The sequence below is a fragment of the Electrona antarctica genome (assembly GCF_951216825.1).
Source record: "Electrona antarctica genome assembly, chromosome: 1".
Classification (NCBI taxonomy): domain Eukaryota; kingdom Metazoa; phylum Chordata; class Actinopteri; order Myctophiformes; family Myctophidae; genus Electrona; species Electrona antarctica.
In genome coordinates this window covers 9181476-9209154 of record NC_136806.1, presented here as the reverse complement: position 1 = coordinate 9209154, position 27679 = coordinate 9181476, and the positions used below count along the sequence as shown (strand labels likewise).

General features: G+C 42.2%; 2 protein-coding genes across 3 annotated transcripts; both read left to right on the top strand.

Moving 5' to 3' along the window:
• The first annotated feature begins 2828 nt into the window (after window positions 1–2828).
• On the top strand, window positions 2829–16217 carry LOC306921210 (solute carrier family 22 member 13-like). Its single transcript, XM_079498321.1, has 12 exons — window positions 2829–2939; window positions 3344–3387; window positions 4043–4451; window positions 4565–4668; window positions 5235–5389; window positions 6514–6682; window positions 6791–6911; window positions 8920–9014; window positions 9990–10204; window positions 11144–11252; window positions 12227–12433; window positions 15867–16217. Exons 1-12 carry the CDS (start codon window positions 2877–2879, stop codon window positions 15940–15942), a joined length of 1767 nt encoding a protein of 588 aa, XP_079354447.1. The 5' UTR covers window positions 2829–2876; the 3' UTR covers window positions 15943–16217.
• A 1949-nt stretch (window positions 16218–18166) lies between these two features.
• Window positions 18167–27679, top strand: LOC306921221 (solute carrier family 22 member 13-like; the record flags this gene model as incomplete). 2 transcript variants are annotated; one of them, XM_079498332.1, is made up of 11 exons in its annotated part: window positions 18167–18341; window positions 22031–22272; window positions 22365–22468; window positions 22591–22745; window positions 23955–24123; window positions 24245–24365; window positions 24570–24664; window positions 25641–25855; window positions 25948–26056; window positions 26526–26732; window positions 27039–27679. In XM_079498332.1, 10 exons carry the CDS (start codon window positions 22150–22152, stop codon window positions 27109–27111), a joined length of 1371 nt encoding a protein of 456 aa, XP_079354458.1. In that variant the 3' UTR covers window positions 27112–27679. The 2 variants fall into 2 exon arrangements, with proteins under 2 accessions (XP_079354458.1, XP_079354457.1); XM_079498331.1 differs by lacking the exon at window positions 18167–18341 and having other exon boundaries at window positions 21898–22272.

The window sequence follows — 27679 nt, the reverse complement described above, 5'->3', positions numbered from 1 at the left end:
CAGCATCCTTCTCCCAATGTGCCTCCTCTGCAGCATCCTTCTCCCAGTGTGCCTCCTCTGCAGCATCCTTCTCCCAATGTGCCTCCTCTGCAGCATCCTTCTCCCAGTGTGCCCCGCGTGCCTCCTCTGCAGCATCCTTCTCCCAGTGTGCCCCGCGTGCCTCCTCTGCAGCATCCTTCTCCCAGTGTGCCCTGCGTGCCTCCTCTGCAGCATCCTTCTCCCAGTGTGCCCCGCGTGCCTCCTCTGCAGCATCCTTCTCCCAATGTGCCTCCTCTGCAGCATCCTTCTCCCAGTGTGCCTCCTCTGCAGCATCCTTCTCCCAATGTGCCTCCTCTGCAGCATCCTTCTCCCAGTGTGCCCCGCGTGCCTCCTCTGCAGCATCCTTCTCCCAGTGTGCCCCGCGTGCCTCCTCTGCAGCATCCTTCTCCCAGTGTGCCCCGTGTGCCTCCTCTGCAGCATCCCTCTCCCAGTGTGCCCCGTGTGCCTCCTCTGCAGCATCCTTCTCCCAGTGTGCCCCGTGTGCCTCCTCTGCAGCATCCCTCTCCCAGTGTGCCCCGTGTGCCTCCTCTGCAGCATCCTTCTCCCAGTGTGCCCCGCGTGCCTCCTCTGCAGCATCCTTCTCCCAGTGTGCCTCCTCTGCAGCATCCTTCTCCCAGTGTGCCCCGCGTGCCTCCTCTGCAGCATCCTTCTCCCAGTGTGCCCCGCGTGCCTCCTCTGCAGCATCCTTCTCCCAGTGTGCCCCGCGTGCCTCCTCTGCAGCATCCTTCTCCCAGTGTGCCTCCTCTGCAGCATCCTTCTCCCAGTGTGCCCCGCGTGCCTCCTCTGCACGTGTCCAAACCATCTAAACCTCGCCTCTCTTGTTTTATCTCCAAACCTTCTAAACCTGGGCTAATCAAATCCTAAAATACAGTGGTTCTCAACCAGTGGTCCTTGAGGGGATTCCAGGTGGTCCCCAGCTAAATGATGACGAGTTGGTAACCAAATGGACCCTTATCAATCTTTAACTCTTAAGAGTGTAAACCCGTACAGGTCCGTTTGGTTCCATTTTACACTCGAGAGTAAAATTATTGTTAAACATCTGCACTACTTAAGTTAATTTACAATAAGTACACAATTAGAGATTGTAGACGAATTGTTATTTTGATCAACGTTTGCCTGTTATCTCTCCTATGGTACCAACATCAATACAGCATGGAAATGTGGACATATTCTTTAGTTTTGCTTCTGCGAGGCTAAATCTCATTCTCGTCAAAATGGTGGTCCGTGGCTGAAATGCTGAATAAATAATGGGCCTTGATATGAAAAGGGTTGAAAAGCACTGCTCTAATATAGTCATTTCTGACCTTGTCCTTCCTTATCACTCCTAATGAGAATCCTCACGTCTACCACCTCCAGCTCTGTCTTTTCTTCTGGTCAGTGTTTCCAAGCCGTACAACATGTCTGCTCTTATACATCTTCCCTTTTTTATGTTTTTTTTGTGGCTTTCGCCTTTATTTTATATTTTTTATGGAGGGACAGACAGTAGGCTGACAGGAAATGGGGAGAGAGATGGGGGGTGACATGCAGTAAAGGCCGTCGGGAACGGCAGTCGAACCCGCGGCACACTGCCAGACTGCATTACCAGCCAAGGTGCCTGGACCGCTGAGCCACGGCCCAGGCCCTGGTGCCCTTCTGTCACACCTTCTGGCACTGTCTTCTTCACCACTGTTGTGATTTAGGTTGACCACTTGCACGGTCCCTCCTGGGTCTGATATACTGTATGACGTGCCTAGCAGATATTATGGAAACTAGGATAAGAACAGACTGAACAGGAACAGAGCATGCATCTCATATCATTGATAGGATAAGAACAGACTGAACAGGAACAGAGCATGCATCTCATATCATTGATAGGATAAGAACAGACTGAACAGGAACAGAGCATGCATCTCATATCATTGATAGGATAAGAACAGACTGAACAGGAACAGAGCATGCATCTCATATCATTGATAGGATAAGAACAGACTGAACAGGAACAGAGCATGCATCTCATATCATTAAACTAGGATAAGAACAGACTGAACAGGAACAGAGCATGCATCTCATATCATTGCACACATACAGTCAGTCTCTCTGATACAGTAATGGATGGTCATCATATCATGGATACAATAATAATAATATGCTTAGTGTTTCAAGGTTCAAGGTTGTCTTTATTTGTCTCCCTTGGGAGAAATTTGTCTTGGAGACAGAGTCACAGCTGCGTACAAATAACATACACGTTCACATAAGAAAAACACCATGAAACAAAATAGAGATATTGCACACATTCCCTTTCACTACTGGGTCATGCATAAATCAAAACAACCACTCTCCCACACACCACATTCATTTGGATAGTTGACCTCGGGTATTTAAACTCCTTCACAGTCACAATCTCTATTGCTTGAGTTCGTTCTCCCTATCATTCACTCACTATTCCGTCTTACTCCTGCTGACTCTCATGCCTCTTCTCTCTAGTGCATTTATTTATTTGTTGTTGTTTATTATTGATGTGGCACAATGTTAAAAGAACCAAAACCAATTGGAATGTTCCTGTTAGGTACTAGTGTAATGTAATGCAACTTGAATCTTTATTTGAAATGTAACTGCATTGTTTTTTTTAGCTTGCACAAAATCATTTTACCCATTTTGTTTGGTACCTGCAAGGAACAACAAGGCATTTAGGGCTAGCCTGAAGTGCATGTCAAGGCAGAGGCAGACATAGGATACGTCAGAATGTAGCTATAGTTAGACTCCCTGTGCTCCTAATTCATGGGCAGAGACCTTAGAGTATATATCTAAGGCAGAGACAGGCACAAAAAGGTCACAGTGATGTTTTCCTGCTTTCACAGATGAGTTCAATGAGATGTTTCTCTAAGAAGAGAACAATAGCAGACGAGGAGGAGGAGAGTGAGGTAAGTTGACCCATTTAGGCCTGACCTCAAAATTTTAAAAAGATTTTTCAAAAATAGCAGACCTACAAGCTCGTAGCACGCCACTCGGTGGCGCGCTATGAGCTTGTAGATCTTCTATTTTTTAAGTAACTTACTTGCTTTTCTAGTTTGTTTTTAAGTCTACCACATTGTTTGTGTGTGTGTGTGTGTGTGTGTGTGTGTGTGTGTGTGTGTGTGTGTGTGTGTGTGTGTGTGTGTGTGTGTGTGTGTGTGTGTGTGTGTGTGTGTGTGTGTGTGTGTGTGTGTGTGTGTTATTGCCTAATTTAATTGTAAGTTGATTGGGTATCGATGTGAAATCATTATTTAAAAGTCACACAAGTTGTATATTTAAGAACTGTTCCATAAACAAATGTCTGTCTTCTCAGGGAAGGATCCCACTCGACCCCCCTACAGCTACCCCTCCACCACAGTAAGAAAACTATTTACAGACTTTTATAATGTAGCCTACGTATGTACTAGTGTGTGTGTGTGTGTGTGTGTGTGTGTGTGTGTGTGTGTGTGTGTGTGTGTGTGTGTGTGTGTGTGTGTGTGTGTGTGTGTGTGTGTGTGTGTGTGTGTGCGCGCTTTAGTTTCCTTTAGTTTCCTATTTTACTTAGCCATTTATAAAGAACTAGAGCGGTGCCCGTTGAACCTCTACAGACAGCGGTGCCCGTTGGGCACCTAATGCATGCCCCACCCAGATATTATGTCTGTCTCCCTTTTATGCCCATATATGGAGTTCTTTGTCAGGCATGCCCAAATATGGAGTCTATGCAGACGTCAGTATGATGTCAGAACAGACCAGCTCCATATATGGAGACTGGGCAGGGGCCCTGTCCAGACCACAGTCAGAGGCCTTTTTGGGGCGGTTCTGGACAACCGTGGGTCCGACCGACTCGACACCGGGCACTGCACCCCCTGTGGTGCAGTGCAATGCGTGTGTCGCATTTGAAGTCGGTGGGGCGAACGTTAGATGAGCATGTTCAAAAACTAATCTGATATGATGTAATGTTCAGCTGTTGCTGAAAATGTGGGTTAAACATTGACAGAAAAGTGTTCCTTTGTCTCACTTCTTTTCTCCTCAGCGTCTCAAATGAAACAATCAACACGGTCCGTAACATGGCTGATTTCGGAGAGATCCTTAGGACCATCGGTGACTTTGGACTATTCCAAAAACTTCTTCTTTTTGCGCTTTGCTTTCCTAATCTCATCCTGACCTTTCACCTGGCGAGTGTGCTTTTCGTCCAGTCGGACCCGGAGCGACGCTGCAACACAGACTGGATACTCAAAGCTGATCCCAGTTTAACCCCAGAAGAGCAGGCTAACTTGACCCTTCCACAGGAGACGGATGGGACCTTCAGCAGGTGTGAGATGTTTGTCCCTGTGGACTGGGACATCGACGCCATCAGGGATTATGGACTGAATGAGACCACAGAGTGCCAGAATGGATGGCTGTACGACAAGTCTATGTATGAAGCCACCATAGTCACTGATGTAGGTTGAAGTCTAGTATATGTGTTTTCAAGGTTTGAATAATATATTTTCTGTGGGTCAACAGTGTCCGTTAACCAGCAGCTTTGGCACCGGTTTCCTTTGTTTTTTTACAGTTTGACCTAGTTTGTGGCAAAGCTAACTTGGTGCAAATTGCACAAACTGGGTTAATGGCTGGCATTCTTGTTGGATCTCTCCTGTTTGGACCATTTGCAGAATCGTAAGTGGCCTATATGCATACACTATCAAATAGACATAATCAATGTTGGGCACGCTATTTAGAATGTAAGTACTGTAGCTAAGCTATAGTTACTTTTCATAAAAAGCAAGTGAACTCTGTCTACAGTAATAATAAATAATAATAATAAAACTTTATTTGTATAGCACCTTTCATGACATGAAATGCAGCTCAAAGTGCTTTACAGAGCAATGGAGAAAGAAAGAAAAGAAAAGCAAGGCATAAACATTAAACAGTAGCAAGATTAGTAAAGGTTTCTGGTCATATTGAATCGACTTTGTACCTAATGTGGTTGGTACGTAATGTGTCAGGGAGTGTAGGACATGGAGTGATTGAATGAATATTGCAGCTAATGTTTGTGTTTAACTGAAAATGTTGCGACGCATACATTGCACTGCAGCTCCTTCTCAAGATACGCAGCTACAAAATAATGAAAGTGAAGCTAAAATTGCATATATATGTGTGCCCTCGTTCCAACAATGATTCTATTTCCCTCAATGACATGTCGGAAGAAAAAAGAAATATAACAATGGCTCTTTCGGTTACAGGTTTGGCCGTAGGCGAGCAACTCAAATTCCAGTGGTGCTCATGTTCGTGTTTACTGTAACAACAGGGATGTGTCCCAACTTCTACCTATATCTGTTATCTCAGTTAATGGTTGGTGTTGGATATGGAGGATTCCGAGTCAACTGCATTGTTCTAGGTACAGTACTGTGTATCAGCTGTTTACTGCATTGTTCTAGGTACAGTACTGTGTATCAGCTGTATAACAACATGTTCTAGGTACAGTACTGTGTATCAGCTGTATAACAACATGTTCTAGGTACAGTACTGTGTATCAGCTGTATAACAACATGTTCTAGGTACAGTACTGTGTATCAGCTGTATAACAACATGTTCTAGGTACAGTACTGTGTATCAGCTGTATAACAACATGTTCTAGGTACAGTACTGTGTATCAGCTGTTTAACGACACCATGACGTAACTTGAAATCACAGCTATCAGTTGTTGTTCAGACATGTGACATTTTGTTTTAGTGCCACATGCTGCACTGACGCATTCTACTCGGCACATGTGGTAAAAAGCCAACCTTGACCAGTAACCAGACACAATCATTTGCACCCATAAAAACTTCCTGAGTATAGGAGATCGGATAAGAACTCTGATTCCTCCTTTCTCCACAGGTTTATCCTCAGTAAGCTGAAATACAGACATAACTTAAATTACAAAAGAAAAACATTCCAAGTTTTAATATGTTTCTTACTGCTATCACCGTTAAACTGAAGGAAAATACGTATTAAGACCTTATCCCTTAACATGTTTTAACCCATTTTTAGACCTCTAAAACACCTTCTAAATCCTGACTTACTGTTAAAAAAGAAAAAGAAAAAAGTAATCCCCCAAAAATGCGTAAAGCAGCAGAAGTAGAAACTATTTTGTTTTAATGTCGACACTGACAAGCTTTTCACTTCAATTCACACGGTATAATAAAGTGTATTGTACAGCACTTTCCCAAAGTTATGTGTTTATTCCATCATAAATGTTTCATGTAAGCAATATCTGTTTCCAAGGGCTACTGTCTGTATAGGTACCATATTATTTTGAAATGGTGCACATCTTGATTTCTGTTGACGTTATTATAGTCCGGCAGCCAGGCTTGTGTGGTGGGAAATTTGGTATAGTTTTTTTTATTTAATATTTTAGGCCAATAAAAAAACCCCACTATATGCCAAATTTCCCACTTTAAACAAAAGAAGCTTGTCAACTGCCAGTCTATTTTGTGTGGACTCGCTATACCTGTCTCTTGTGAATGTTCCCCGATGTAGCCACTGAGTGGATGGGGGTGACAAAGAGATCATTTGGATCATGTGTGAGTCAGCTATTTGGTGCGTTCGGACAGTGTATCCTCGCCGGCATTATCTACTTCATCCGTGACTGGAGATTAGCCCAGTGGGCCATTGCAGCACCGCTTGCACTGGTTCTTATTTACATATGGTTCGCATTCATCATAATACCAGTATTTAATCACCTTTAATAATGTTGTACTGGGTTGGTGAATTACACATTGTTTTCCTAAGTTCTACTGTGGATTGTTTCTGCCAGGTTCATTCCAGAGTCGGCCAGGTGGCTGCTGGACAGAGGGAGGACGGAGGAGGTCAAACGGTTGATTCTCAGGGCAGCAGCAATCAACAAACGTACAGTTCCTGAATCTATACTGGAAAAGGTACTGGAAAATGGAAGTTCCTCTTAACCCATTTAGACCTGAGAACACATTCTGCAAATGTCTTCTAAATCCTGACAGTTTTCTGAAAAACCCTATGTTTCTATGTCAGTGGTTCTCTAACATTTTCATGTCAAGGAGCCCCAAAAATATATATAATTGGCCGCCGACCCCCATCTGAAAATGTATTGTTCCAGAGACCGACATAAGCATTAAGCAAATATTTGAGTTAAAAACGTTCGCTCTAAAAGAATATATATTCAAAGATTTGCGGCACATTTTCACGATTCTTCAAAAATAGCAGATCTACAAGCTCGTAGCGCGGCACTACAATGTCCATGTACTTGCCAGAGAATCACTGTTTACTTATTTATATCCATAATAATAAATCCTTCCCTTAAAAAACCTGCACTATCCACAAGTTTCACACATATTTAATGTATTTGCTAAATAGTTACTGTATCTATTTCAAATCATTAAATCGTATCGTATCGCCATAATGAAAACCAATATCGTCCGTCCATGTATCGTATCGTCAACCATGTATCGTGATACGTAAAGCAAAGCAAAGCAAAGTTACTATATTTACCCAGGGTAACTGGACTAAGCATCAGATACTTGTTTACAGCCAGGCCCTGCTCATAGAACATTTCATGGTAGTGGTTCAATGCCTTGCTCAAGGGCACTTCAGCGGTGGTAATTGTAACGTGCCGGTCCGGGGATACGAACTGGCGACCTTCCGGTATCAAGACCGCAAACCGTTCGGCCACCGCTGCCACCGTACGTGTGTATCGTATGTATCGTACGTATCGTATCGCTGTTAAAATGTATTGTTACACCCCGACTACGTTGATATACCTTTCAAGCCGGGAACAGCTCTGTGTGTAGTTGTTGCTACAGTATAGAGGATGTTTTCACTTCATTTTTATTGAGACAAAGGGACACCAAGGACTGCAAAAAAAGAGAGAGACAAGAAAAAGACAACAGTACCAAAAAAAAGATATATATATATATATATATATATATATATATATATATATATATATATATATATATATTTTTTCCTTCATATATTTCAGGTTACATTAATTGAATTCCTCATACGTTGTCATTGGGCTGAAGGAAGAGATCCCACTTTTCCCACTTTTTATAGAACTTATCCTCTTGTAGTCCGAGTATGTTGTTTTTCCATGACATATGGTAGTTCTTTTGTTGGTGGGTCCTGTTGGTACCAGCGTTGTGTGATCTCTTTCTTACTTGTTGCTAAGGAGATCTTCTTGATTAAATATTTGTCATGTATTAGAAACTCTTCAGGGATATTTCCTAACAATAAAAAGGAACACGTCTGAGGTATCTTAAAACACAGAATGGTCTCCATGGTGAAGTGGCTATCCTGCCAGTATTGAATTGTAGGAGTCCAGAATATATGAGGGTGGTCTGCCCCCTTGTGGCCACACTGTCTCCAGCATAATTGTAGGTGTTATAAAGAATCACATTTAGGTTCTTCCAACAGATTTCCCTCCACATTCTTGAGTTGGTAGACGACGTACTTTGTGTTTTACACATATTTTCCCATTCTTCGAATCCTCTGTAGTGATGGTAATCTCAAACTCTTTTTTCCCCAATTAGTTTTAACCCATTTAGACCTGAGGCCAATTAAAAAAAAAGGTTTCTAAATCAGTTTTCTGAAAAAACGATGTTTCAACCTTTTTCATGTCAAGGATCGTAAGCGGGCCACCTCAATATCCTGATTGTCCTCTCCATTCTGAACGGTTTCTTAACTTTGAAGATGGCAACATTTACATTTTTGGGGGATTTCTTTTTTCTTTTTCTTTTTTAACAGTAGGTCAGGATTTAGAAGGTGTTTTAGAGGTCTAAAAATGGGTTAAAACATGTTAAGGGATAAGGTCTTAATACGTATTTTCCTTCAGTTTAACGGTGATAGCAGTAAGAAACATATTCAAACTTGGAATGTTTTTCTTTTGTAATTGAAGTTATGTCTGTATTTCAGCTTACTGAGGATAAACCTGTGGAGAAAGGAGGAATCAGAGTTCTTATCCGATCTCCTATACTCAGGAAGAATTTCCTTACCATATCATTTGCATGGTAAGACATTCCCAAGAGCCCCAGCTTCAGTGCCCTACAACAGTGGTTCCCAAACCTTTTCGTGTCAAGGACCCCCAAATCAACATTTATTAGGCCACGGACCCCCCATTGAAAACATTATGCCAGTGACCCCAATAAGGGAGGATTTTTACGGCTCTATAGCAGTGATTCCGAAAAATTTATTTGATGGACCCCCAGTTTCACACGCATTATGCTACGGACCCCCGATGTAATGGCATTTCTATCTCTGGTACCCCCATTTATATTGTAAAACCACTGTTAATTTAACTCTGAGAGTGTACAAATGGAACCAAATGGACCCGTTAGGGTCCATTTGGGTGGGGACCCCCAGGGGTCCTTGAGGGAGTTCCAGGGGGTCCCCAGGGGGGGTCCCCAGCTAAATGATAGTTTGGAACCAAATGGACCCTTATGGGTCTGTAACTCTGAGAGTGTACAAATGGAACCAACTCAGAGTTAAATCAACATTGATTTTACAATAAAAATGTGGAGTCCCAGAGATAGAGATGCCATTAAATGGGGGTCTGTAGACTAATGCATGTCAAACTGGGGGGTCCTTGAAATTAAACGGGTTGAGAATCACTGCTAGAGCCGTACAAATCTTCTCTTCTGGAATATCTTTTCAAATGGGGGTCCGCGGACTAATTAGCGTCAATTTGGGGGTCCTTCGCATGAAAAAGTTTGGGAACCACTGTTTTAGGACATTTCCATTGGAAAAAAACGTATCTTATATTCAGCACAATAGGGTATTGTAATATGAACCATTTAAGCCCTGTTCACTCAATAAAAATTAGCCAATTTGCAACTAAAGACATGTTGTGAGCTTATAGATCTGCTATGTTAAACAAACCAAAAATAGCCAATGTATTTTATTCTATGTATGGTCCCCCATGAATATGGAAAATTGCAGAGATTGCAGGAAATGATTTTCCTATTTCTCCCCCCCCTGTTGAAAAGGTTTTCACTGAACCTAGCCTACTACTGCCTCTCATTCAATATGGCCAACCTGGGCTTGGACATCTTCTTAACACAGCTGGTGTTTGGACTCTCTGAGGTGCCCGCTCACATACTCTGCATATGGCTACTAGAGGCTTTAGGGAGGAAACTCTCCTTAATGGGAACAATGGGAATTGGTGGACTAGCTTGCATCCTCCTTCTAACTGTCCCTCAAGGTAAGACACTTTAAGTGACCTGAGATCAGATTTAAGACTAAAAATGTCTTCTACATCCTGACAGTTTTCTGAAAAAGCTACGTTTCTATGTCAGTGGTTCTTCGATTTTTCAAAAATAGCAGACCTACAAGCTCGTAGCGCGCCACTCGGTGGCGCGCTATGAGCTTGTAGATCTGCTATTTTTCAATAGCTAAAGCATAACATAATGCTAACACCAAAAGGGGTTCCCGCCCCAAAATGGGTTAAATAAATGGCTCTCAAACATTTTCATGTCAAGGAACCTTGGGACTTGGGAGAACCACTACTTCATGGAAAATGGGCTGATTGCCGATGGCTCTAAGGCCCCATTTACACTGGCAGCCAAATCCAGCCTGAATCAGATCTGAGCCACATCCAGATTGGAATCTGATTTGTCTAAATGAGTCATGTGACCATTTAAACCAATCAGATTTCAATCTTGATGTGGCACAGATCTGATTCAGGCTAGATTTGTCTGCCAGTGTAAATGGGGCCTTAGATAGTGGTTAAGGCACATACCACATAATAGGCTCTAAGCCTGATTTACACTGGCAGACAAATCTAGCCTGAATCAGATCTGTGCCACATCAAGATTGAAATCCGATTGGTTTAAATGGTCACATGACTCATTTAGACAAATCAGATTCCAATCTGGATGTGGCTTAGATCTGATTCAGGCTGGATTTGGCTGCCAGTGTAAATGGGGCCTAATGCAGCCTGACAATGAGTCACAGATTTGATTCCCAAGCCAGTTGACCCTCGCTGTATGTAACCCTGTCACTCTCCTGTCTCTCACTTTGCTGTGTGTTATCAATAAAGGCAGAAATTAAAGCCCCAAAAGTATATTTAAAAAAGGTTATAATAATAAATCACCGCTGTGAATTTTTAAAGTTGTCCTGCGCCTTTTAAATTCTCTTTCAGATAATGCTGTTGCTGTGACGTCATTAGCGGTCACTGGAAGGTTTCTGATGAACTGGGCAGGGTCCATATGCAACGTCTATGTTCAGGAGCTGTTTCCAACATCTGTTCGGTTTGTCCTCATACTTCATCGCATGCATTTTTTATTGCATCTTCTTATATAATCTTATGTAAACTTTCCAGTCTTCATTTGCATTTATTCATGGCTCGCCGCACAATTATAGTTTCCCCTCCCAGAATAATAATGCCCCCCTTTTGAGGAAAATAGGAATTGCTACTATCTGAGAGCATTGGTCCATTAATAGAATTGCAGTATGTCTCTGTCTTTTAGATTTAGTTGATTTTAAAATTGTATTGATTACTTTTAAAGCCCTGCGGGGCCTGGCTCCTAGCTATATTTCAGATATGTTGAAACCTTACAGGCCAGCACGCATCCTCAGATCCTCTGGTCTGGCCCTCCTGGAAGTTCCCTCGACTCGCTTAGTCACTATGGGCAACCGGGCTTTTGCTGCCCGGGCACCCAGACTCTGGAATGACCTACCTCTCGCTCTAAGGCTAGCTAACTCTGTGTCAACATTCAAATCACATTTAAAAACATATTTGTACACTAAAGCCTTTCCTTAGATTCATCATATTGCTCTTTTTTTCTTTCATGTCTATGTATGTACTGTATATGTTCTATTATTGTCTTACACTGTCTATTTTTATGCATTTTCATTTTGATTGTTGTTTATCCTTTGACACTGTAAAGCACTTTGTAAACATTGTTTTCGAAAAGCGCTTTATAAATAAAGTGTATTATTATTATTATTAATCTTCCCTAATCTTCCCCTTCAAAATTCATATATTTAATGCCTTATACTGTAACTTTCTTAAAGAACATTATCCTAAAGTCCCTTCTTTTCTTGGGAAAGAAAATATATATTTTTATTAAGGTCCCTCTTAATTAATACCATACGTTCGAGGCCCAAACGTATGACATTAAGACTATATTGAGGTTAAATACAAAAACACCCTTTCTGTTTCAAACTGCTTTTATAAACTCGCTCATGTGAGTTCCATAATATATCTCCTGCTCTGTTTCAGACAAACTGCCACAGGACTGGGAGCTATAGGAACTAGAATAGCTGGCCTGCTGTCTCCATTGCTCAACCTGACGGCAATGTTCCACTGGTCCATACCTACCGTTGTCTTTGGTAGCCTGTCACTGACCAGTGGGGCACTCGCCTTCATGCTTCCTGAGACTAGGAATACAGAACTGCCTGATTCAACAGAGGAGGCAGAGGGCACGAGGTAAGCACACCAATGAAAAAAATACATTTCAACCTGTAAGGTCTTCTTCAGGGAAATTCCCTTCCCTGAACAAGACCTCACAGGTCGAAACGTTGGTCCCTTCTTCTGGGAAATTCCCTTCCTTGTTGCTATTTGCTAAATGTTTGTCCCAGAATAGAATGTTTGAAATGCAAATTAAGAGTTTCTAATGTAGGGGGCAGCCTTAAAGTCTTAAAAATCACACCCGTGTGAAGTAAGTGGTGCAACTCCGTGTGGGCGTCCCTGGGGGGCCCTGAAACTTCCGCCCCGCATCCGAAACGGTCGAGAAATTACAGAGTTACCGTGTGGGGTTACCGGGGGGTCCCCGGAACATCCAGACCCCCAGGAACGTGCCCAGGGGGCTGGGCCGGGTTAGAAATGACAGAGTTACCGTGTGGGGGTCCCTCTACTGTACTGTACTGTACTGTACTGTACTGTCACTGTACTGCACTTTCACACCCGAAATCATCATATATACAGTTAATATGTGTGTGTGTGTGTGTGTTAGGCTGCACAACAGTGACACTTGGTTGTGAAAACCAACCAAACGCTATTTTCGTGCTCAGACCCAGCCAGGGACGGACACAGCCAGCCAGCCACCCACAGACACACAAAGCTGCGTAAGGAAGTGGTTGCACCACTTAACAAGACATCTAATCCAAGTTGAACTCTATGCTCTTGTTTTAGTAATCCTTGCTGAGCCAAGGAAAACGTCTTTTGAACTTTGAACTATGGTTTATTGAATAACCTACTCAAATCAGTTTATATAGGCTGGGTGTCCAGATCCTAGCTTGAAAGTGCCACAGGGTTGATGAGCCATTATCTTTGAATGCCGCGTTCTACCATTTATTTATTAGTTTAAAATACATTGTTCTTTTACTGTTCATATTTTGGACACATCACCTTGAAATGTAATTTGTAATGTAAATCATTCTTTCCGGGAGAGAGACAGCGAGTGCATTTTCCGGCAGCGGCATCTGCCGCGGAACACCCGCGGCAGTCTGTAGTGTTTCTGGGCAGCATCAGTCCGACACTCTACCCCAAACCCTTACCCTAACCATAACATAACCGCAAGCACTCTACCCCAAACCCTTACCCTAACCATAACATGAAATTAAATGAAATGATTACTATATTTACCCAGGGTATCTGGGCTAAGCTCAAGAACTTGTTTCTAGCCAGGCCCTGCTCATAGAACATTTCATCGTAGTGGTTCAATGCCTTGTTCAAGGGCACTTCAGCGGTGGTAATTTTAACGTGTCGGACCGCTGATTCGAACTGGCGACCTTCCGGTATCAAGACCGCTCCGCAATCCGTTCGGCCACCGCTGCCACTAACAAGCAAGCACGACGCAACGCATGGCATCAGCCGCGGAACACCCGTGACAGGTCGCGCCAGTGTTTCTCGGCGGCATCAGTCCGACACTCTACCCCAAACCTTTACCCTAACCATAACCGCAAGCACGACGCAACGCATGTCAGACCAAACGCACTGCCGCGGAAGGGAACGGCAGTCTAGTGTCATACTCATAATCCCCCCAGTTTCCCCGGCAGCTGCCGCCCCTTCTCTCGGCAGCACCGCGGCTGTTACCGGCAGTTTACCGGCAGTTGCGGCGGCTGGAGCGCGGCTGCCGAACGGGCCGTCATAACGGAGCTGTCATAATCCATCCACCTAATCCATCCACCTACTCCCCCCGACAGTGCCGCGTCTCATGCCGTTGTCGGATTATGCAATCGCTGCTTCTGCTTTCCGGTGCCAATGTCGCCTTTTATTTTATAAATCAACCAACTATATTAAAAAAAACAGTGGGTTTTTTTTCTGTGCAATTAATTCCCCCCAATATATGTCTGTTTTTTTCCTCTACACCAAATATCTTCCAGACAAGTCGCCAAACTTGTAGATCTGCTATTTACAGAGAATGTTTGTCGGCGGTGGCTCAGGGGTAGAGTGGCTGGATGGTAACCGCAAAGTTGCCAGTTCGAACCCGGGCTCCCCCAGAGTTAGTGTCAAAGTGTCCTTGAGCAAGACGCTGAACCCCTAATTGCTCCTGATGTGCTGGTTGGTGCCTTGCATGGTTTCTGCCACCATCGGTGCATGAATGTGTGTGTGAATTGGTGAATTGATGCACAATCTATGTAAAGCGCCTTGGATAAAGGTGCTATATAAATGCACCATTTACCATTTATATTATGCCATGCCCAGAATAGGGACAGAACTAGAAAAAGTGCCCTTCTGGGCACAGGTCTCCACCAGGAGGATAGGAGTGTGTGTGTGTGATGTTTGGCAAAATGTTTAGGAGCAATATAAACGTGTGTGTGTGTGTGTGTGTGTGTGTGTGTGTGTGTGTGTGTGTGTGTGTGTGTGTGTGTGTGTGTGTGTGTGTGTGTGTGTGTGTGTGTGTGTGTGTGTGTGTGTGTGATGCGGCTTGGCCTGTTGTAGCGCCACCATGAGGCTGATTTGAAAACTGTCAAGTGGCATTTCTTCCAAAGCCTAGTGGGAATATGCATGCACGGTTTCACCAAAATCAGACGCTGCGGGCTACTCCTGAAAAGTTTAGAAGCCAATCGTAGCCAATGAGGGTGGATTATGATAAATCAAACAAACCCGTCTTGATCACATGACTATGGAGAGCATGTGTACCGATTTGCGTGAAATTTGGATAAAATCTGAAGGAGTAATATTAGAAAATGTGTTTTACATATGTCGGCCTCCTGGTGGCGCTATAAAGAGCAGATGTGAAAAATTCCAGTGAAAGGTTTTTCCTTGGCTTCTAGGGAGTTGGCATACAAAGTTATCCACAGATCCGTGCAGTTAGAGGTAAAAACACTTTTCGGCCAGTTATAGCGCCACCATGAGGCTGAGTTGAAAATGTTCATGTGGCATTTCTTCCTCGGCCTAGTGGGAATGTGCCTGCACAATTTCATGGAAATGACACGATGTGTTCATGATTTGCAGCATTTTGTTTGAAACTGAGCACTCCTGCGAACTTTGGAGGCCAATCTTAGCCAATCAGGATGGAGTCTGAGAAATCTGAAAGACCCGTTTCGTTGAATGGCTCTAGAGAGACTGTGTACCAATTTGCGTGATGTTTGGACAAAATCTGTAGGTGTACTGTCCAAAAACCTGTTTTGCACAAAGCAGCCTCCTGGTGGCGCTATAACAGGCCGTTCTGGAATTTTTGGGACAGAGGTTCATCGTTGGCATCCAGGGAGTGTGTGTGCAAAATTTGGCATCGACCGGGTTAACGGTGCCGGAGATTAGCTGATCACAGACGGACGGACGGACACACGGACACACGGACGGACGGACGGAGTGCAAAACATACTCTCCCCATGCCTTCGGCCTGGTGGAGACAATAAGACCATTAATCCATGTAAACTAATGCACCAATGTTCTGTTGTCTTTTTCCCTACAGAACTATGAAGCCAATGAAGAGAGGAAGTGATTTACGCATGTCTGATCACAATATTATAAGCTCATGCAAACTTTAAAGTAATTCCTAAATGTATTGTTTCATGGGCAGAGTCAGACACATTTAAAATAATCACATGTTGCTATTTAGTCCTAGAGAAAGACTAGAATGAAGCATCACTGAAGTGGATGGTGGTGCAATTATTACGTTTGTCACAGAGCTATAAGTGAGCAAACACTTTTGGCTCAGAAGTTCAGAACCTACATGTTTTGTTTTTTCTCTTTTCTTACTTGCACATTGTTCTAGCAGCTCAAGGGTCTTCAACAGGGGGTCCAGGACCCTTAGGGGAGCAGGGGGTCCTCAGAGTTACTACAAATGAGGACCCCCTGAATACATTTTTTCAAAGCAATTCAGTGTCTGAACATACAGATTAGTAACATGACATAATCAACATTAGTGTGTAAACAAACAATCAAACAAAACAACTTTGATTGAGTGCTGTCAATCAAAGTTGCAGCAACCCATATAGACAAAAAAAAATCAGACCAGTCTGAAGCGAGTGGTGCAACAGCACCCCCTATTGGTAGCCTACTCTAAACATTGGGACACAGGGACATAGTCACATAGGGACAAAGCTGTTCCTTGGACCACTCAAAAACCTGTACAATACTTCCCAGCTAGTCTCTAGAAGACGGTCAAAAGACATTGATGAGATAATCACCTAAATATGGTGAGCTAGATTTGAAAGCCTCTTGTAAAGTTGCATGGAAGGCTTTAAACTAAAGGGTTAGTTCAGATTTTTTGACTTAAATCTGTAGGAAATACTTGACATTAGTATAGTGGTTGCAAAGGTATTCATTTATTGCCTGAGGCCGAGTCCCGTGGTGGGAGTTCTGCTCTGGTTTTGGTGAATATTAAGTAGTTCCGGTCATTTGGTGGGGGCCACGTATTACAAATAAATGAATCCACAAAACTAGCGTCATTTGTATTGTTGACCTATAAGAGTGAACCACAGGCCTGGGCCATGGCTCAGTGGTCCAGGCACCTTGGCTGGTAATCCAGTCTGGCAGTGTGCCGCGGGTTCGACTCCCGATCCCGACGGCCTTTACTGCATGTCTTCCCCCATCTCTCTCCCCATTTCCTGTCAGCCTACTGTCTGTCCCTCCATATAAAATAAAGGTGAAAGCCACAAAAAAAAACATAAAAAAAAAAAGAGTGAACCACAGACATGTTTTCAAACGTTTTGACAAAGTATTACAGTCACCATTAAACAATGTCTATGTTTACAAGTGCAAAAATAATGTAATAATTCCCATATAAAGACGTTAAGACATTTAATTATTTTTACATATTCTTTTCTGATTAAATCATCAAAAGCTGTATTTTTTGTTTTAAACTTTTGCTTGATTCATAATGCTGCTTCTATAATCATTCCAAAACAATTTATACCTTTATTTTGAGACTGGGTCCTTGTTTTAGCTCTATGTCCAAAACATGATTGCTTGATGTCTATCCCAAACCCCGGGAAATGTTATACAACATCATGTTGAAAATGTACTGTTTGTTCAGTAACGCGTCTCCCGATCTCTCTAGTTCTTTTGTAAACATAAAATAACATTTCAGATCTTGTTTCACATAGACATTTAGGATCTTTCAATTATTTTGTTATTGTTTTGGGGTGGAAGCAAATATTTAATATTGTGATTTGAGTTACGGTAGAATGTAGCCTACTGTACATAAATGTAATTTCGGCTGCATAATTAAAGCTAAGCAGTGTCTTATTTTATGAGGGCCAGTGAACTTGCACCACTGCAGGGTCCATGTTTCGAGGGACACGCTCACAAACACGAAGCGTAGTGAGCTTGTAGATCGGCTATTTTGGGCTAAAATTCCTCAGAATAGGGATGCTAGCTATAGGGATTCAATGGTTATTGTGAAAAATATATCCTTTCACACAAAGATTTGGTGGAACCCCTGTAGTAACTCTACGATCACAGAGGGGAGAGTGTTTGGCAGGATCTGCTTTCTGCGAGGGAGGTGCAGACTATAGAGAGTATGCGCGTGAGTCGTGACATCATCATCATACCCGGAAGTTTTGCAGGAATGCCTACTGAGTGGCAAAAAACTACTTTCTGGCCTTGACAGCCCATATACATCCAAACATTAAAGTCCTATCTGATGAAACAAACAATGTTAAACTCACTTTGCCACTCGATTTCACACTCACTTTATGCATGCTAATACCCCCTATTTAAGTCCTCTAATTGTTCCGCCCTCTGGCCCCTCCCCCTTTTGGTCACACACAGCAGCAAACACGCTGTTTGTGAAGTAAAAAGTCAAATAAACAACTAGTATTGTAACGTTACTAGACATGAATGTGGAGTAGAGTCGTCAGACTGATCAATGTTTTACCAGGCTGGTGAAAAAAGCTTCTAAACAAGACTGGAAACTGATGTCGATCCATCCTAACAAACTCAGGTGAGTTTCTGCAGGTGTTAGCTTAGCTAGTTAGCTGCTTAGCATTAAAGGAATTGATGGAATTACATGTAATTTCACTTTGATGTTCCTTAATAGGCCTATAATTGGTAAAGCAGCAACTAGTCAGGATGAAGCATATTGTTTTTGTGTCGTGTTATGAAGTTAATTATGTTGTATTATTGAGCTCGTTTGATTGTGATGCTGAGACAGCTAGGGTATGTCTTTAGGTACAATTTTGAGGAGCTATTACTTTACTGGAGTCTTTTCAATACAAAATATTAACTTTATCCTTTCATTAATTGACTGAATAGTTTATTAGACATAAATGTAAAAACGGCAACAGAGCCTACAGTCAAACGTCAAACACTTTGTGTAAAAGGGATAGCACTCAAACTCCTTGCGGTCTTGTTTCCATTTAGGCCCTATGGCTCAATTCATAGACGTGACATGAAAAAGAACAACAAAATTCAATATCACCCGAAAAAAATCAGACCCGTCTGAACTCTGAAGTCAGTGGTGCTGTACTGTACTTGTGCTGTACGTACTGAATTGTACAAGCGCTCCTCCCTGGCCTGTTTGTGTGTTTGTGTGTGTGTGTTAGGCTGCGCAACAGTGACACTTTGTGGTGAACGAACACTATTTCCGTGCTGGGATGGACAGACCCATGGGCAGGCAGGCAGGGACACACATTGCTGGGAATTGGAGTGCTGCACCATATGGTTGCACCACTCAAAAATAAAACACTGTACAGAGTGGGGAAAAAGGGGGGTGGGGGTTGATCACCTATTTAATGGAGAAGTGATCATTTCCTCTCCCTTGGGCCTGCTGAAAGGTGGATTTTCAGGGGGCAGGGCATTCCACGCTTGGGTGGCAGTGCTGTAGAAGGAGAATTTACCCATATTTGTTTTGAAAGTGGGTGGTACCAGATCGTTGTTCTCGCTCCCTCGCTCACCTTTTTTTTAGGTAATTAGTCAGGTATGCGGGTACTGAGGCCATTGAGGGCAGTTGATACATTTGAGTATTGGGTAGCAACCAAAACCTTTTTTTACCATTTCATGGCTGGAGAATCCATTGCTGATATTCCCAAGAGGCTACGATACGCCCTGCCAAAATGAAATGGCCCTAGTCTTGAAGCCATTTTCGATAATCGGCGGAAAGAAAACATGAAAAATAACATAGTATGTAGGCCTATAGTCGAAAAGCATGATTTTCATAATTTTATTTTATTTGTATCCCCCCCCCCCCCCCCCCAACCCCCACTATTCGGAGCATGCCAACTCGAATGGCGTAGGTCCTGACCTTTATTTGGAAAGTCGCTAAAATACAAAGCCAATCCTCAAAGGTTTGACAATCAGTTTAAAGGTTTATGATTTTATGAGATGACTGTAAAATCTCTGGGCTGCACAAAAACCTCAAGGATATTGCTTGTTATTTTATAAAGACAACAGCTTCAGGTATGTTATGGCTTATGGATATTTTGGAATCTTGCTTTATTTCCTTTTCTGTTTTATCACCAAACTATTAAAATTAATATTCACTCCCAAAAGGTCTGCATGACTGTTGTGTCTAGAATGATGTCACATTCTGAGCTTCAATCAAGTACACTTTGAATCAAAAGGTTTATGACCATCATGTTCTTTTACTCTAAGTGTAGAATACATCATTAAAACATTTTGTTTTATCTGTACAGAAGTCGTCTCAAGTGAGTAATCCAGTCACATGTTGTATCATCCTTTGGTCAAACTCTAGTCTAGCTGCCAATAATCCATATTGAATTAAACCCTATATCATTAATCGACCCGGGTACTCCAAGGCTCTATACTAGATCTTCCACACCAAGTCTCTTCACCGAAATGAGCAGATTCTACAAGCTCACAATGTGACACGTTGTGACCTTGTACCCCCAGAATACAGACCCAGAATAAGGGACCCCAAACAGGGACTGTCACGGGGCAGCCCCTGCCCTATAGACAACACAATTTACAGCTTGATGATCATCAAGCCGGCCGGCTTGGAAGTGTCTGTTTGGTTGTAGCTGTTTGCAATATTATTTTAAAGTGTAATTGGTATATTATGTGCATTATTGGTATCTAAAGTCTAAAATATGATGTCTATGTGGTGTACAAGTTTTTGGTATAATGGTATTGCTGTTTTATAGGATATCAGATATATGGAGATTAGTTAATTGACAGTAAACTAATCTGTGTTCTGGGTGTGGCTCACCCGTTATAAAATGGAGGCTTCAGGTGAGGAGTTTTAGTTTTGACTAGTTTATAGTCAAAGATATATTTTGTTGTACTAGTCACTAGTACAACACTAAGGGAGAGCTGCCAGTAGCCCGTCTCCGGACCCCCCGGGTTGAGCTCCTTTGGACCCCTAACCCGTAGGGTCCGGTCTCATCGACTTCAAGCGACGTGGTACGCAATCTGACTTACCCCTCTCCGACGGGTCTCTGCGCTGTGGGTATGACGCTGACATATTCCAAAAGAAGCATATAAGAGCTATAGGAGACAACGAACCCTCTGACCCCCCCCCCCCCGCGAACGGCGCAGAAGCCGTTAAGTATTTTTAATGTTTGTTAGACCGTTTTGGCAGCTCTCTTCCTTCCTTCCTTGACTTCCTTATTGACATCCTATTGTACCGCCTCCAGCACCGTGGCTGGCTACCTGCGATAGAGGCAGGAACGCGCAGATAGCCAGTTCCGGCGCTCTGTCGCAGGTAGCCAACCACGGTGCTGGAGGCGGTACAATAGGATGTCAATAAGGAAGTCAAGGAAGGAAGGAAGAGAGCTGCCAAAACGGTCTAACAAACATTAAAAATACTTAGGGGTCAGAGGGTTCGTTGTCTCCTATAGCTCTTATATGCTTCTTTTGGAATATGTCAGCGTCATACCCACAGTGCAGAGACCCGTCGGAGAGGGGTAAGTCAGATTGCGTACCACGTCGCTTGAAGTCGATGAGACCGGACCCTACGGGTTAGGGGTCCAAAGGAGCTCAACCCGGGGGGTCCGGAGACGGGCTAAGCTGCCAGGGCCTTCATGTGTAAGGTTTAGCCTGTTTAAAACAGTTTCTCAAGTTCTTAGTTTGTTGTGTTTATTTAGTTTAGCTTCATGAAGTGTTGAAGTGATGTGTTCATTTCAGATTTTGAAGTTATTTTTGGCCAGCCTTATTCGTGTTATTATCATTGTCTGCCTATACTCACTGTGTAGCCTATATGCTGCACTGCTATTTATTAGGTGTTTGTGGAGGGAAATAAACGTAAAAACCCCTGCATTCCTGGACTTTGAACTGTTCTTGGAGCCTATCGGCCAACTTTACAGGGACAATGGCACCAATTTCATGTGGTTAAATGGTAAAGATATATCTTTTTGACGTCAGAAGGATGTCACAGTCTATTGTATGGGAGGTGGCACCGTTTTTTTTCCCCACCGTTTTTTTTGCATCCGTGTTCATTCATTTACTACCTTGACGAGGGCAGTCTCTGTGGTTTGCCCTGCAACCACAGCATATATACAGTAACAACTTTGTTTGAAGTTGAATCTTTTTTTAAACAAATCATGGCTGATTTTGGAGAGATCTTTGAGGCCATTGGAGACTTTGGATTATACCAGAAGATTGTTCTCTTTGCTCTTTCCCTTCCCAATCTTTTTATAGTTTTTCTTTTTTCCAACATGATTTTTTTCGATTCAGATCCGGTCCGACGCTGTAACACAGACTGGATACTCAAAGCTGATCCCAGCTTAACCCCAGAAGAGCAGGCTAACTTGACCCTTCCACAGGAGACGGATGGGACCTTCAGCAGGTGTGAGATGTTTGTCCCTGTGGACTGGGACATCGACGCCATCAGGGAGTATGGACTTAATGAGACCACAGAGTGCCAGAATGGATGGCTGTACGACAAGTCTACATTTGAAGCCACCATTGTCACTGACGTAGGTTGAAATCTATGAATTTATCGTATATATTTTCTCTGAATCAATAAAGCCCTTTTTTTTCGTTCACTATTTTTTTTTTTTTTTTTCAGTTTGATCTAGTTTGTAGCAAAGCCACCTTGGTGGGAGTTACACAAACAGTGTTCATGGCTGGCATTGTGGTTGGTTCTCTCCTTTTTGGACCATTTGCTGAATCGTAAGTATTTCAAATACCGGTAGACATAATTGTGCTTGTCCTTTTGTCTAACTAACTATGATTCAACACATTGAGGATATTTCATGAAAAAAAATCTAATAATGGCTCTTATCGTTTTACAGATTTGGCCGAAAGAGAGCAACTCAAATTCCAGTGGTGCTCATGTTCCTGTTTAATATAACAACAGGATTATGTCCCTACTTCTACCTATATTCGTTATCTCAGTTCATGGTTGGAGTTGGATATGGAGGATTCCGAGTCAACTGCATCGTACTAGGTACAGTATGTTAGCTGGTTGGTACAGTTAAAGGAGAATTCCATACTAAAAGGCTTTCTTACCTTTCTTTGTAGTCGTTACGTCCCCACCAAAGAGGTCCAGGTGTTATTTTGTGCAAAAGCTCCTTATTGGCTATTTCCCTTACCATAAGCCCTAAATGAATTGCATTGAATGGGGCTATGGGGTGTTGTGCTAATTCGCTTATTTCCATCGCTCAAAATTTATATTTTTTTGTATATATCCTCTCTTCATAATGTAAATAATATCCCAAGCTGCACACTTTACTACTTATTTTGATGGAAATAAGCGAATTAGCACAACACCCCATAGCCCCATTCAATTCCCATTCAATGCAATTCATTGAGGGCTTATGGTAGGGGAAATAGCCAATAAGGAGTTTTTGCACAAAAAAACACCTGGACCTCTTTGGTGGGGACGTAACGACTACAAAGAAAGGTAAGAAAACCTCCTTTAAGTATGTTACTCTAAATATAAGCACAGATATAGTCAGTTATTGTTCAGTCAAATTAACCTTTATTGGTAGTTGCCGTACTGTTATAACTTACTTGAAACAACACATGTGGTAAAACCAGCCCTGATTTTATTTTCTTTACCATAACATCAGGGTTAAGTCCCAAAGTCTACATAGTGGTGTATATAGAAAGCAAACTCATGGTGGTGGTTGGAGCTGGAGGGTTTTGTGTCCACAGCTTTGGACCAGCTGGTACTCTGTATAATCAGGTATTTTATACTAGAATATTATCAGTCAATTTTAGTAAATTGTCATGTCACAAATCTACAGGTGTAAAACAGTTTACTGTACAAGCTCCGATGAATCACAGTTGGATAATCGTGAGAAAGGAGCGTGTTAAATGGCAAAACAACAATATCAAATATACACAAATTCTTTCCATCAAATAAAAATGACAGTTACCGTGTGGGGGTACTTCTACTGTACTGCACTGTACTGTACTGGCACGCCTGAAATCATCATATATACAGTTAATATGTGCGTGTGTGTGTTAGGTTGCACACTGGTGGTGAAAAACAACCATGCTATTTTCGTGCTCAGACCCAGGCAGCCACCCTCTAATAGCAGCAGATATCAAACCAGTAAGACGTCCTGATGCTTATACTGTGGTTAATTGGAACAGGTTAAAAATGATAATTGTAGAATGTAGAAACTAACCAAAGTGTTGTTCCTTGCAGCCTCTGAATGGATCGGGACAACAAAGCGATCTCTTGGTGTGTTAGTGGGTCAGCTCATGGCTGCCATGGGGCAGTGTATCCTCGTTGCTATACTCTACTTCATCCGTCACTGGAGACTTGCTCAGTTGGTCTTCGCAGTACCAAATCTAGTGGTTGTAATTTACATATGGTAGGCGTTATTACGACGGCTTCTTTTTTTCTTCTTTTTTTTTTCTCAACATTTTCTAAATACTCTCCTTCTAGTGACTTTTGTATTGGAATTTCTTGACTCTGTTGTTGTATTCTAAAAGGTTCATTCCAGAGTCGGCCAGATGGTTGCAGGGCAGAGGAAGAACAGAGGAGGTAAAACAGTTGATTCTCAGGGCAGCAGCAGTCAACAAACGTACAGTTCCAGAATCTCTGCTGGAAAAGGTATCGGAAAATGAAGGTTCCCATTAAAAAGATCATTTAAATTAATGATATAGACATTATATATATATATATTGTTTGAAATATTATATAAATAGATTCAGTCTTTCCCCTATGTGTACTGCTATGTAGAAGGAGGGGTGTGGGGTAAGAAGAATTGTCACCAAATATGTATAAAACAATTACTACTCTGTACCTCTGTTACAGATTGTTAAGAACCGAACTGTGGAGAAAGGTGGACTACAGGTTATTATCAAATCACCTGTTCTCAGGAAATATTTCGTTACCATAGCATTCGCATGGTAAGTTCAGTTTACAGACCTCCACCCAAATGAATGATGTGAAGACAAAGACTGTAGTAGTAAATAGTTTTTAGATATTATTTAAGTATATAATACCTTTTATTTGAGTGGCATCAGCTCGGCAAAGAGCATTAAAAAACTATGGGAGCCTGACGAAGGCTTGACAGCCGAAACGCGTTGGTCATTTTTGAGTGGTGCAACCACTCCAAGGAACAGCAATGTCCGTGTTAACCTATGTGTTAACCTATGTGACTGTTTGTGTGTGACTATGAGCACCAGTAGGGGCAAAAGTGGCGCTGTTGTGCCAGAAACAGAGAGAGAGAGATAGTGCTGCACTGTTGCCTGCTAATGAGAGAGAGAGAGAGAGAGAGGGGGTCAGGGGAGAGGGGAGTTGCACCACTCAGTTCACACGGGTGTGATTTTTTTAATGCTCTTTGCCGAGCTGATGCCATTCAAATAAAGGCCTTTTATACGTGACTGCAACAGAGTGCCTTGGACCTCCTTTTGTTTTGCCATTATCGAACCCTCGCCAACGAGCACCTGTTTACAGTTTTTAACCACACGGACCACGAGCAGCGCTTCTTCTCCTTTGTATTCATTATTTGAAGAGTCTTGGTGTTAAAATATAATATGTATATGAATAATGTACAATAATATGACTTATTAGAAATGGCAAGGCTTAACATGATCTCTGTGACGCATTCATGATACATGCACAAGCGTTTCTCAACAGTTACATGATATTGGTTTCATTTAATGATCGTGTAAGACTTGAGTTTATTGAACAGTTTAACTTGTAAAACACTGTAAATAAATCCATGAATTTGTTGACTGCTATGTAGATATAGTATTACGTAGCAATGTTGCTCAAGAATTGTAAAAAATAACAAAATCCAGAGTAGCCTACATGGAAAGTAGTAGTGACACACTGCACATGACTAATGTCTTTTTTCCTCCCTGTCAAACATCTGCCAAGGATGGTAGTGAACCTCACCTACTACTGCCTTTTATTTAATATGGCAAACCTTGGAATGGATTTCTTTGTAATGCAAGTGTCGTTTGGTCTCACTGAGCTGCCTGCCCATCTGCTTTGCATCTGGATGTTAGAGCTTCTGGGCAGGAAAACCTCTCTAATGTGTACGCTGCTGATGGGCGGGCTGACGTGCAGCGTTATCCTAGCTGTTCCTCGCAGTAAGAAGATTTGAAATATTGTTTTGTTGTCAAAATGGAAAAAAAAAGGTTTGGTCCGTATAGGCCTATGTCACTTTATTATTCTGTTTCAGGCAATGGTGTTGCCATTGGTGCACTGGCTATCACAGGACGCTTTTTCATGGTTTCAGCAGGATCCATATGCAACGTCTATGTTCAGGAGCTGTTTCCAACATCCGTTCGGTATGATAATGAATACATTTTATATAGCACATGTATAGGTCTTATTACAACCTTTCTTTATCCTCACACACATTATGCACTATCTTGACCAGGGTTGAGTCGAAGAGCAAATGCTTGTGATGAGTTATTTTAGTTTACTTACTTAATGTCATACATGATATTGTCTAATGGGATAATACAATAATGTGCTAGAAGGTTTTGCCAACCACGTACACCTATGTGAAAGACATGTATGTATTTAATGATTTTTCAACTCAAGATTTGTCAAATCGAAAGTAACTTAACATCAAAACTGATGAAAAACTGATAAACAAGATTTGTTCAGAAATTATTCGTAAACGAGCCCGTCGCCCGTCAGCCTGTCAACTCATGTCATTTGACGAATTATCATTAGGATAAATTGTCTTAAAATGTTAACTCCTAAAGCTTTCAATATATACAATGTTGTTTCCCCTCCTTTCTGTTCCAGACAAACGGCTACAGGCTTAGGGTCGGTGCTGATGAGATCAGCTGCGATGTTGTCTCCATTGCTCAACATGCTGGCTGTGTTCTACTGGGGTATTCCCACCATCGTGTTCAGTAGCCTCGCAATACTTAGTGGACTTCTGACCTTCCTGCTTCCCGAGACCAAGGGAAGAGAACTGCCTGAATCCACTGAAGACGCTGTAGACCCAAGGTAATGTTAATCCACTATAGAGGGTATGCACAGATCGAGTGGCAAAGTGAGTGACAGTGAATTTAATGTTGTTTAAAGTCCTTTAATGCAATAAAATAGGACTTTTCTGTTTGCATGTATGCCTGGGCTTTCAAGGCCAGAACGTAGTTAGTTGCCACTCAGTAGGCGTTCCCGCATAACTTCCGGGTATGATGATGATGTCACACGCATACCCTCTATAGTCTATACGCTGCCTGCACGTCATCAATATACTTACAGTCGTGCTTGTATCTTTATTTATATGTCTCTGTACTGTTTCCTTTACAGGAATGGGACCAGCATGTCCAAAACGATGCACATGCACAAAGACAATCAACCTATATGTTCAACTAAACTGTAGAACTGTGTACAAGAGCTTATTATACCGGTAATATGAATTGTATTCACTTTAGTGCAGATCATAAGATTGTTGCTGCATCTGTGACATTACTTCCTTACCTACGCCTTACACCCCTACTGGGGTATAGGCCGTCGACAAGGGACCTCCAGAGTTCACGGTCACTGGCGTTCGTTTCTATCTGTGACATTCCTATTACCCAAACACTGTCGTTAGAACCAAGACTTGACCATGTTATATAGTCCAATAAATCCGTGCAAAATGGTTGGCATGAGACATTAGTTTGCCGTGATTATCACCCAAATGGCGAGCGTGTGTGTGTCAAACAATCTCTTGATTTCATATAATACTAAATGTTAGTAAACATTAATACTATGTTTAAAGTCTCTTATGTATGACAAATGGAACCTATTGAAATACATCAAAACTGTGTCTAGTACAGTACAGTACAGTACAGTACCAATCACTTCAGACTGCATGGTCTGATCTTTGTATATATATTTTGTGGATTGTGGTCCCTCGTAGGAGGATTTACCTAGAATTCCTGTCAATTCTGTAATTGAACTTTCTT

Excerpts from the sequence above, each read along its gene's own strand:
- LOC306921210 (XM_079498321.1), top strand. The coding sequence starts at position 2,877 with ATGAGTTCAATGAGATGTTTCTCTAAGAAGAGAACAATAGCAGACGAG. Across the intron at positions 4,452-4,564 it reads AAGCCACCATAGTCACTGAT|TTTGACCTAGTTTGTGGCAA; the intron begins GTAGGTTGAAGT and ends GTTTTTTTACAG. Across the intron at positions 10,205-11,143 it reads CCTTCTAACTGTCCCTCAAG|ATAATGCTGTTGCTGTGACG; the intron begins GTAAGACACTTT and ends ATTCTCTTTCAG.